The sequence below is a fragment of the Pterocles gutturalis genome, unplaced genomic scaffold (assembly GCF_000699245.1).
Source record: "Pterocles gutturalis isolate BGI_N339 unplaced genomic scaffold, ASM69924v1 scaffold50837, whole genome shotgun sequence".
Taxonomy (NCBI): domain Eukaryota; kingdom Metazoa; phylum Chordata; class Aves; order Pterocliformes; family Pteroclidae; genus Pterocles; species Pterocles gutturalis.
This window is the reverse complement of record NW_010114959.1, coordinates 3,849-15,458: the sequence shown is the minus strand read 5'-3', so window position 1 is coordinate 15,458 and position 11,610 is coordinate 3,849. Positions and strand designations below refer to the sequence as shown.

The following is an 11,610-nucleotide window of genomic DNA, read 5'->3' as shown; positions in this document are numbered from 1 at the left end:
CACACCAGGAATTGGATTTGACCTTAAAGTGTCATATTGTTATAGCTTGCCTAGCTCTGGGTTTGCATTGCCTGGGGCAATTAATAAAGCATTAATGACAAGACCCGTTTAAAATGTTGGCTTTTCTGTACAGCTTTAGCTTTTACTTGACTGTGCCTGGGGACATTATGCAACAATACGCATTAGATTAAAACAACTTCTACACGATATACAGAAACAGCCGGAGAGCAGGGTGATTTTACTGTTGTTGTTCCTTACCTATTGTTAAATACAAAGGGTTATTGTTCATATACATGGGACCTTATCAGAAAGAAACCAAAATCTAATAATATTTTGAATAATACATTCCTTTCTTGATCTCATTTTCTAGTAATAAGGTAGACAAAGACTTCAGTATAGCATTAATTGCTGTTTTTTTCAAACTTTATTTTAAAGTTAATATATCTCTCTTCCATTTTGATCCTGCTACACTAACTAGGAAATGCTAAAGTCAAGGTCACATTTCCATTATAGTCTCTACTTAACTAGACAAAAGAAGATGTAAATTTTTTGATTTATTTTTATTCCAGAGCTCCTGTTTGCATAAATATTCCAGCAGTCTCAGAAGTGTATGTGGACAAACCATGTTGTTATTTCTCAGTTACTAGGTAGAATAACGATTTGTAAATTGTATGACCATCTTAACATATGGGGGAAAATGCTTTTTAAAGAAAGAAATTCACCTAAAGCTCTTACAACACATTTAATGTTTATTTATACTCCTCTGGAATTCAAGAGTATTTTAAGTACTATCACTGTTACCGTTGTAAGAAAAATAAAGCAAATTTCAGAACTTGGAAGGAATTGGAGTTAAAATCTACTATACTTGAAATGCAGCCATTTCTTCAAATTCAAAGATATTTTGATATTTTTATTTTTCCCTTTCAATTAAATCTGGTTTTCCTGGAATTCCAACAGAATATCTGGGAAAATGACCTGCTAGGAGTGGGGCTGAAACAAGAGATAAGAGCCTTAAACTGAAGAATAAGGGAAGACAGTTGGAAGAAACTGTAATCTTCTTGTCTGGTTTTAGTACACAGGAGGAGGGCAGTTAAATACATGAAGACATTGCAAAAGATAAAGGAATATCTGTGGACAGACAGAGGGATGTGTTCAACTAGGGTATATGATTAGTGAAAGGATTCTTCCTAAACTAGCAACTGAATGAGTTATCAGTAAAACAAAGAACTGAAATGTTTGCATGAAAATACCAGGAGTCTTGTGAACCAAGTGGGGTGATTTAAATTGCTGCTGCCAGCTACTGCAAGGATGTGGGAATTATAGAGGGATAACAGTTGCATTGCAAAATGTATTTGTATTTAAAAAATACGAGTCATTAAAATAAAACAAGTATTAAAGAAGATGCTAAAAACCAGCTACTCACCTTCAGAAAAGGAGGGCAAAAGGTGAAGATGTGGGGTGACTATGGACTTTAATGCCATTGAATTTAAAGAAGGGAATTAGGATAAATTGGATAAAATAGTAACAATTAAGGATCAGAGTTGCATTGGGGGAAAGATTGTAAAATAATGTATTCTAGAATACATTTGGGAGTCTGCAGTAGAGCCCCAGAGTCAGATTTAGATATATATACATTTCTGTTATGCCATTAAAAAGAGAAATACTACTTGGAACTAAGTCATTACAGAAAATCTAATATGGGAGGCACAGATGAGGTATGTTAGCCAGTAAATGTTTTCCCCAGATAATCCCTGGCCTGTATGTTCAGGGATACTTTATGGATTAAAGATGCTGTTTAAAATATGTTTTTGTTAATTAATGAAGATACAGGGAAGGTGAGTTTAGAAATTAGCCCTGAATTGATTTATTATGAGTTGATTCAGCTTAAGATAAAAATAGATAAACAAAAACAGATTCAAAAATATGCAAAATCTTTAAGAGATATTAAAGCAAATAGAAAAAGTTCGTAAGCTATCTAAATAAAAGGAAAAAAAAATTTAAAGGTAGAAATAAGAGGAGATTTTAAAATGTATTTAATACCAGCATTCAATATATTAATTTAATTAATAAATATTCAAAATTTATTACATATTGATACAAAGCCACTACCGGAATACGTCTACTGAAGTACACCTCAGTGGCCTAAGCAATATATGTCAATGTGTTGCTGGTGTGTGTTCAGTTTAACAAGGAAATTTGAAGATTAGCAGGATGGCAAAAAAGCTTATAGTAAGACCAAAACTGTATCCTTAGCGTTATAACAACTAGAATATCTGAGGACATCTAAATTGCACCTGAAATAGTCATTCATTTGTTTCAGAGCTCCTATGTTTTTGGAGAACACAGGTTTTTGTTTTTTCTTTGTTCAATTTTTAGTATGCATTCATGACGAGTAAAGCAAATTCTTAGTGCTTCCTTTACTGGGAACTAGCTAGTGGAAGTATGTACCCAAACTGAAGGGAGCCACAAGAGCAACAAATGTGTTTAAGGAGTTGGATACAGGAAGAAGAATGTGTGTATCTGTGGGGTAATTAATGTCGAAAAGTGAAGACACGGTAACATAAGTGCTATAAAATATTCAAACATATGAAAGGGAGAAGAATTTTTTGTCAGGGAACAAAGAGGTAAACCTCAAAAGCAAGGGATTAGAGTTGAAAAATGCTTACTTAACCGACAGAGTATGAAAAGCTACAGAGAAATTGAGTATTCTCTGAATCTGAATATCCTCACAAGGGGAAGCAGTAAAACCCTAATTTCTTGAGCTTCTTAGAAATGTAGCCTGGCAAAGTGCTGGAAAAGCATCAGGGACAGAGGATGCACTAGTTGACCCTTTAGGCCCTTTTGGTTTGTAGAGTCTGTGTTTCTTAACGATAAATCAAGAATGAGTATAGCAGCTAATTGTTGCTGTTATTCGTTGCTTAAGATCTTAATGAACTGCATTTCTCAATGCCATGACATCAGGGCCAACCTTCCCTGAGGCCTTGGAGTTCATCCTGAAAAAGGTTGGGAAACTGAACTATTATTAATACTACAAATACTCCATTTTTTTCAGATTACTTGTGCTACTGCTTGGAATGCCTTACAGGCTTTTTAAGCATTTTAATCAAGTTTTCAGGGACTGGAAAAGCAGTGAGGTTTGGGGAGCCACCAAGAAACCCCCTAAAAATCCTTACCCATTTTTCCTACCCTCCTAGAGCAATAACCTCTGTCTTGCACAATAAAAAACCCTCAGCTCTGTGAGTGTGAAGCATCCAAAAATTCATGTTCAGCTGTCTGACAACTTCTAAGATTTATATAGTGGTCCTGCAAGAAAGTAGTGCAGAAGAAAGATGGATAGAGCTTGCATGTGAGTACAAAATCTTAAAGCATGTTCTCTGTCAAAGTGTTCTGCATATTTGTGTAGCTTCTTCTGGCTGCACACAGTTATAAATGGGGGTCTTTGGCAGTGTGGATTCCCGTGTGTTATACACACTGTAAATTGTTTTCGCGCCCTAAAGATTTTTTAAGTCTTTAGAGTAAATATTAGGTGTGTGTAATACAGGCTATCTATCAAAGTAGCAAACTTTCACAACTGTTAAGAATAGCAAGTGTTCATTATTCATGTATTCCTTATCATATATTTGAAATTCATCTGAGCTGCTTTAAGTACATTTAATCTCTGATCTCACTAATCTCATTAATTACTGTGACACAGGTTATGAAATAATTTAAAAACAGCATATGTAATGAATTAAGCTGACATTCTTCAATGCTGTGCATTGTAAGATGGCCACAATTTTTGCTTTCAAGTACTGTATTAAGTAATGATATGAATTGCTTTAATTCTTCATTAGAAAGTTCTAATTTTAAAAAAAGTCTTTTAAAATTATTTATTTTTTAGGAAAGTAAACTCTGTAGTAAATCTGAGATTTTTAAGTGATGTAGACGCTTCCAACAACAGTGTTTTTTTGCAGCCTCAGTGTAATTTTAAAGGAAACATCCAAACCACTTTTAAGAAATTCTGCATTAGCATTTGAAAAACAAATACCTGACATTTGCAAAGGGATGTATATCTCTCTGCAGTTCTGCGGACCAGTCTCCTTTCTTCAGAAGCATGTGTCCTCTTTGGCATTCTCTCTCTCTGTTTCTCTCTTTCTTCATTTCCCCTTCCTCCTTCCCTCTCTCCCTTTGCATATGTGTAGTCTCCTCTGGAACTAAATTGTTTCACATTGAGCTATTGAAAATACAGCTGTGGCAGTAGTTTGATCAGTCTGAAAAATAAGCCATAATTGCTGCATCCTGAATTGCGCAAAAGGTACACCACCTTTGAAAAATACCACGTACGATAGATTATTGCTTAATGGATGATAAAAGTTGTGCTTAGACAATTTTGTTGCATACGTTTGAGCTGTTTTGGTTCATTTTTAAAGGAAACTGTTCAGCTACAGTAGGTGAAACAGAATTAATATGGCATATGCTGTGTTAGAGTGGTAACACACAAGGAGAACCTGGATAACAGAGTTTATTTTGTTGTGTCTTCCTTTATCAACATCGACCTTCTCTTGAGATAATCAGTACAAGCTGGAGAAAGAATGAATGTTTGTGGAGTGACCTTTGAGGAAGCAAGTCACCCGGAAATGACCATAACTTGGCCAGTCAGCTTTCACATTTTTTCCCTTCCACCTCCCCTCTGCTCCAGTTTTTAGTAACATTGACTTCCCCAGAACCTCCTGCTCAGGCACTAATCTTTCCTAATGCCTCTCAAACTTGTTATATTACTTTTTGAATAGTGTGTTTAGAAGTTAGAAAGGTAGCTCTGACAAAATGTCATTAAGGTGCCTTAGTGTGAATTAACGCAGTTAATGGAGGTACTCATGACTGACTCATTGACCCAGTACTAGGTTCTTGTGGAATTAATGGATGCCAGGGGATCAACCTTTTGGGAGGAAAAGAAAGAAAGAAAAAGAAATGGCAGCTTTAAAACCTTGAAGTGAATTATATTAGGAAAGTGAAAATGTCTGGGTTGGATTTGGTTTCATTGTGAGACCATAAAATGGTATACCCTTAGAAAAACATATTAAACAGAAACGTCAGATTTGATGCAAGTGGTGTACAATTATGATAGTGTTAATAGTGGTCCTCTATCACCCAAGACATATTTTTAAAGTTTAATTTCTCAGCAGCTTGGATTTGTCATGGGCTTGTAAATTAGAAAATGCATTTGGGGATGTTTTCTTGTATGAAGACACAAGACATATAATACTGTTAACTATACCTTTGGGTTTTAGTATAGCTATTAAAATAAACTAGAGATCACATTTACAGGAAGAAATGTCTGTTATAATATTCATTTTACCTTTTTTTTTTTACACCCCTCAGTAGCTTTACTGCATCGTTCTTCATCTGAGAAGAGCCAAGCTTCTCAGGCAGTTTGAAAGGTAGCTGAGTGTTAAATGATAGAAAGCTAACCTGTCTTATTAGAAGTGTGAATGAAAGGGGAGCAGAAGAGGTTACCAGCTTGTGAAATGTCAAGGACAACTAGACAGAAATTACTGCAAATGGATTTAGATCACTAGATTCCCTATTTTTATTAACTCTTTGAACTCTAGATATTTATTGTGGTAAGAAATTACCCATGACAGGTTATGTAGTTGGAAAGATTTATTTAGAACCTTTGATATGTTTTGGCAAGAGCAAAGAAACCAATAAAATCTGAATTGTATCAGTTAATGCAAAATTATATATCAGCTGAATGGCATACAATAACAATATGCATCTAAATTGCTTAATTGGTCTGTGAATATTTTAAAAATACTGGTCTTTTTAAAAATATTGGTCCTCTGTGTCTTGTTTCTTTGCATTCTCTCATTTTATGCCTGCAAACTGAAGAAATGTCTGGGGAAGATTTTTTATGTAGTTATTTTTTATGTTTTCCTTTGATGTCTTTATTTGCGCTGGCTGACTAAATGTTTGTAGTGTAAGAATTTAGTATTTTGAGATTTGTCTTTCATGAACATTTGTAGCTTGAAACATAAGCTTCTGAAAATTGTGGTAGCTTCAAACAAGCATTCCTTTGCACCGACCTGGCTTTGCATTGGCATTTTACCACTAGTGCCGCTGAAGGTACAGTAGGAGTTTCAAGGATCCAGTTATCAACTATTCTGTCTGTCAACTGGAAAGCAGATTGGGAGACAGAAGGTCCTCTGTGTCTCATCCTCTAGTGTAAATATCACCCCTGAGATACATTTTCCCCCTGCTAGTTTCTGAGTTTCCTTGTTCCTGTCTTCAGGGTGAATTTAACAATGACCCCTCTAAAGCATGAAGCTGGTGATTTGTAAGAAGCTATGTTATATGGCAAACTACACTGTGAATAAAAATGAATGAAAAGTAACAGATCCTGTCAGAAAAGTATGGGATCTTAATCTCTAATCTAAAGACCACAGAGGCTGATAAAAACATTTATTTTGGCTTCTGTGTGATGAACATGTGACAAAGTATAATAAGGCCAAAGCAGATACAGGAATAAATTAAGTAGCACACTGTTTAGAAATAATTCTGCTAGATAGTTTGGGGAGAATAAAATAATATTTTATACATCTCTAACTAAAATTTACGCAGTGTAGCAATACAGAAGGTAAAATCATTGTCCTACATTTGGACTTTTAGGAGCTGAAAGGCTGTAAAGCTGGTAGAATAATTCTTTCTAAACATGTAATAAACGATGCAAGAAGAAAACAGTTATCTGTTCTCTGTATCTGAGATGGATTGATAGCTAGGACAAAGGAAAATGGGCTTAGATTGTGTAACGAATTATTCAGGCCAGGCATTAGGTAAAATTTCCTCAGATGAAGAACACCGACGTCAATTGATCGAAGAATTGTGGAGTTGCTGTCACTCAAATTCTGGAACAACAGGGTAGACAGATATCTGACAGGAAAGATGGTATAGCTGAACCTCTTCTGGAACAGAGGAATGAGCAAATGTGACCCCGAGTTAGATATTTGAGGTATCTGTTCCCTGTCCTTAACAGGAAATGCACTGTCTCTCTCTAGCCATAATTTTCATTGGAACAGAACTGGCACAAACCCGCTTATGAAACAAAGAAAACTCAAACTCTGTCTGAAAAAATGTAATTAGGCTTTCAAAATAAGTCTAGCCGTTGCTAGTGTTATCCTTTCCTTCATTCTTGTGTTCATTCTTGCAACTTTCGGTGGCTTCTTGGTTAAAGCAATTCTCTCTGGGCCCCCAGTTATCATCTTGCTGTCTCCACTGAGGTTCACTCCTGTCTGCTCCTCCATTTTCCCAGCAGCCTCCCAGGCTCCATCTTTGCTGCCTCCTCCGTCCTTGCTAATCCTTCCTCTCCCTGCTTCTCCCAGCTTTTCATTCTCCTAGTGAACACTCTCAGGGGACCTGGGGAAGGGAGTACTTGCCTTTCTATCCTCACCTGGTGCCTGCCATTGGCATGAGGTAGAAAAGAAAACATCTTCATTTTTTCACAGCATAAGAGATAGTGAACACATAAAAACAAACGTTTCTAACACACTTCTCTTGATTAGTTGTATTTTTGATGTTTCTAAGTAGCTAAATACACATTTTGAAAAATTTTCCAAATGTTAGCAAGTTCATACTTGCGGGGTGCCACAAGTTTTCACAATGGGTCTGTGTTTTAGTATACACTCATTCATTCTTTGGAAAAGGGAGGGGGATGGATTTATCTGAGCTATTTTTAAGTGTTGTGGTTTCTTAGTCTAGCCAATAGTGGAGACAGCAAAATTGCAAGAGGAATATCAAATGCTACCAAAGAAAACCTAATGGTTAATGCAAAGTATGGGAAATATGTAAGTATCTGGGACAGATCACATGTAGCATTGTTCATATCTCAAGAACAGGTTCAATTAATGCTCAATAGTACTCAAATAAGCAAGCAGAATTATAGGCTACACTAAAAGTAGCATTGAAGAGAATGCTGAAACTGTAATACAGTGAGTTTATGAAATTTTTAAAAAATTCTCTTTAGTTTTGTTACTTTGACAGATGTGTAACTGAAATGATTAGGGTTCTAGAGAGAGTGTTATTTGAAGAGGATTTGGAAGTCTGGCACTAGTTAGTTTCCAGAGCACAGGAATAAGACAGGTCAAACTAAACATGCACAACAATAAATCTTATGAAGAAAGCTAATCGCATGCTTTCTATTTATTTCATTTCTATTTATGTTTTCTGATGTACCAGACAAGGGAACATTAAATTACACTGAAAGCAAATAGCAACAAAGATAAAATTACTAAACGGAAACACCATTAAAAATATTCAGTGACTTAAATCCCTTTGTTTCAAGATTCCTCTGAAGTCAGAAGGTTAGCAGAATTCAGTTAAACACTAGATGTATCTTGGGGTAGCACAAATCTTTCAGATATGTTAGATGTGAAAGTTCACAATTAGATCCCAAGACATTTAAAACTGAAAAAGGAAATTTAAGAGTTAACACGTCTTTGATGAAATAAAAAACTTGCTTGCTATTTGACAGTACAGGTTAGTGTGCTACCATATTGCATAAAAAATGGTAATAATTAAAAACCGAGTATGTGTTTCAAGGCTTGTATACAAAATAGATATAAACTTTCCTCACTTTTTTCTTTAATAAATTCAGTTTCATTTAAATATCGACTTTTAATTTAATTTTTGCTTAATAATATTTTATCATTCTGCGGTCCTTATGAATCTTTATTTTCTTTCAGGCAATGCTCTTAGTTTGTCAGTTACTGGTATGGTAGCACATGTTGGATTGTGACCAGCTCTTAGTCCTAAATTAGTAGTAGTTGAGCTCTAGAAAGATTAATGTCTAATTTTTTCCAACTGCGAGGATCGTTCATTATTCTTTGGGCTCCATTAGAGAAAACTAAAGGGATTCCTTAGGAACCTGAGAGTTAGTGAATCCTGTTTAGGGGAAAGGGGGGAAGTTTGCTTTTCAAAATACTCTGAGTAAATTAGAGGTTTATAATCAAATTTAAGATTGTCAGGAAAATAATTATTTTTCTTATAGCCTTATAGGATATTCAGGTTTGCTTTTAGTTTGGCTTTGCTCTAGGTGCTGTTTTATTATTTACTGCATGTAATATTTTAAAATTTTTTGTCTTTTTGAAATTACAGCTCATTTCATAATGAGCTATTCAAGCTCAGGCATGTCTTGCTTAGTGTTTTGCACTGTTTAGATATTGATTGACATTACCTTTTAGTCTAATGTGAATTCAGACTGTTCATAGTATATTAAAAGTGATGTAAAGCAGCAAGTAAATTGCCTCTCTAAAAAGACTTAAAATTGTAATGTAAATTTTATCTCTTTTTTTTAAATTAATAAATTTGAAAGGTCCATCTATGCCTTAACTGCTCTACTCTCTATGGAGTTGCAGATCAGATTTGATTAGATAAGTTTGTGTCTGCAGTGTTTTTTTTTTATGCTTTGCATGTCTGCAGCCTTTGAAAGGATCACAAAGAGACTCAGGTTTCAGGTGCTGTGTCATCAGTTTTTATCATGTTACACAACTGAATGCCATAATGCTTTTAACAATGTAATCTAGTGAATTTAATCCATGTCTGGATATCAGAAAAGAGATAACAGGTTTTAAAGCTTTTTTGTTATTGTGGTTCAATACTTACTGCTAATATAACAGACAGCAACAAATAGTGATATTTATTATGTCAAAATGCATTTCTATTTAGCTATCCTGGCAACTGGGAAAAAGTTAACACCCTAACTTATATATAATGTATTAATACACTGCAGATGATCCTTGCTACTCAGTTATTGATCTTTCACAGCTTAAATATCATGTATTTCTCTTCTAAGGACATTTGTTGTACTGACATTTTTCTGTCCATGTATTTCTGAATTTTTCTTACAGTAGAAAAATTCACCTTGAATTCTTTTTCCTTATGTAGGTAATCAGATTGCCAGCTTTTCTTATGCAATTAAAGAATATAGAGAAAGTAAAATGAAGACAGTGTTGTATCACCCCTTTTAAGTTGTTCAGTTAAATACCAACCAAAAAGTCCAACTTATTTATTGTATTTGAAGGCTTAGCATACAGCTTCTTGTATCTGTTATTCTGAAGGGATCTCCTTTATTGATATGCACTGCTTTTCCAAAGTTATGCTTTTCATAAAAAACAAATATGGGAAAAACAAAGATTGCATATTTCATTATGAAAAATATGTTTGATCATGAGTACAAGAAAACAGATTACAAAATTTCTTATACAAGTGCACAGAATCATATATAAAACCAGGAATGCTTTAGTGTGTACTACAACAGAGCCCGATTCTGGCAGTACAATTTAGCACCTCTGTATAAGTGTAAAGTCTCATTGTGTGTTTTCTCCTTTCTAGGAGTTAATTCCAGAGTTTTACTACCTACCAGAGATGTTTGTCAACAGTAATGGCTATAATCTCGGAATCAGAGAAGATGAAGTTGTTGTGAATGATGTTGATCTCCCCCCATGGGCCAAGAAGCCTGAAGACTTCGTCCGTATCAACAGGATGGTAAGCTGCACTTTAGTTCAGCCTAAGTAGGGAGTTCTGTGTTTTAGCTAGCTAACCTAATGCTGTTATTCATCTCTTTAGAACTAGATTTATAGAAATAAAATAAAAAGTGAAGGAGAATTTGCACTGTCTTGCTTGACGGGACCCTACATTTTACAATGGATTTTCCTTCCATGTGCCCAAATAATGGAAAATGAAATTCAGTTATTTACTCCCTCATGAGAAAACATCAGATGGGCATGAGCTGGACAATGCAGGATACCCTGAAAATTTTTTCTGTTCCTCCTTACCACCTTCTACGTCAAAAAATAAAAGGTTATTATAAATGCTGGTATCTTGCAAGATACGTTATATTCCTTACTTGACTGAAGCTATGCACTTCCTATTCATCAGAGATGAAATGGAAGTGTAGAAATGTGAACATAAGCCAACAACTGCAGTCTCTGAAGAAATTTTGCAGAACTGCTCTGATGTAAATCCCCGTGAAGCCTGCAGAATTTAAACATGAAAAACGTTTATCTGTGTGGCATATTTTTTGCTTTAATTTGATAGATAATGATTTTATTACTGATAGTGTTAATACACATTTATGCTTGTAGTCATTTTTAGGAAAAACAAGGTATATTCTGATGTTTTGGCTAGCAATAGTGCAATTTATGGTTCTGTTCTGGAAATGGGTCTTCTGTAAAATGCATATTTCTTGTCTTGCTTATAGAGGCAAAACTGTACTTTCAATAAGTTTTGGGTTTCCATACAGTTGCAGAACTATTCAGCTTGTGCATTATTCATTATAGCGCTTTTGTGGTAGCATTGTAAGTCTAGAAGTGTTGAGTTTTTTTCTAATCAGTTTGACAATTTAATTTCAAGAACTGTCTATTTAAAGAAAATTGTTCAAGACTTGATAGAAAAAATAGCCATATGAAGTTCAAAAGAACAGAAGAATATTATAAAGACAAATCTATTCCTAGATGTATAGGATTTAGAACTGTCCTCCATTTAGAAGAGTAAATGATTTGACATATGTACAGCAGTCTCATAAAGAAGTGATGGCAACGTCATTGCTTGAGACATATGAAATGCACTACACAAAGCATG

The 11,610-nt window shown here is 34.8% G+C and overlaps 1 protein-coding gene across 1 annotated transcript in view; it reads left to right on the top strand.

The window, feature by feature from the left end:
• The window catches only part of LOC104462847 (neurobeachin-like), a gene marked incomplete at its 3' end in the record, with an annotated part of 46,124 nt that extends 35,609 nt beyond the window's left edge, over window positions 1-10,515 (top strand). The window contains exon 7 of the mRNA XM_010074978.1: window positions 10,363-10,515. Within this exon, the coding sequence (XP_010073280.1) occupies window positions 10,363-10,515 (153 nt within the window). The remainder of the gene's footprint in view (window positions 1-10,362) is intronic.
• Between the last annotated feature and the right edge of the window lie 1,095 nt (window positions 10,516-11,610).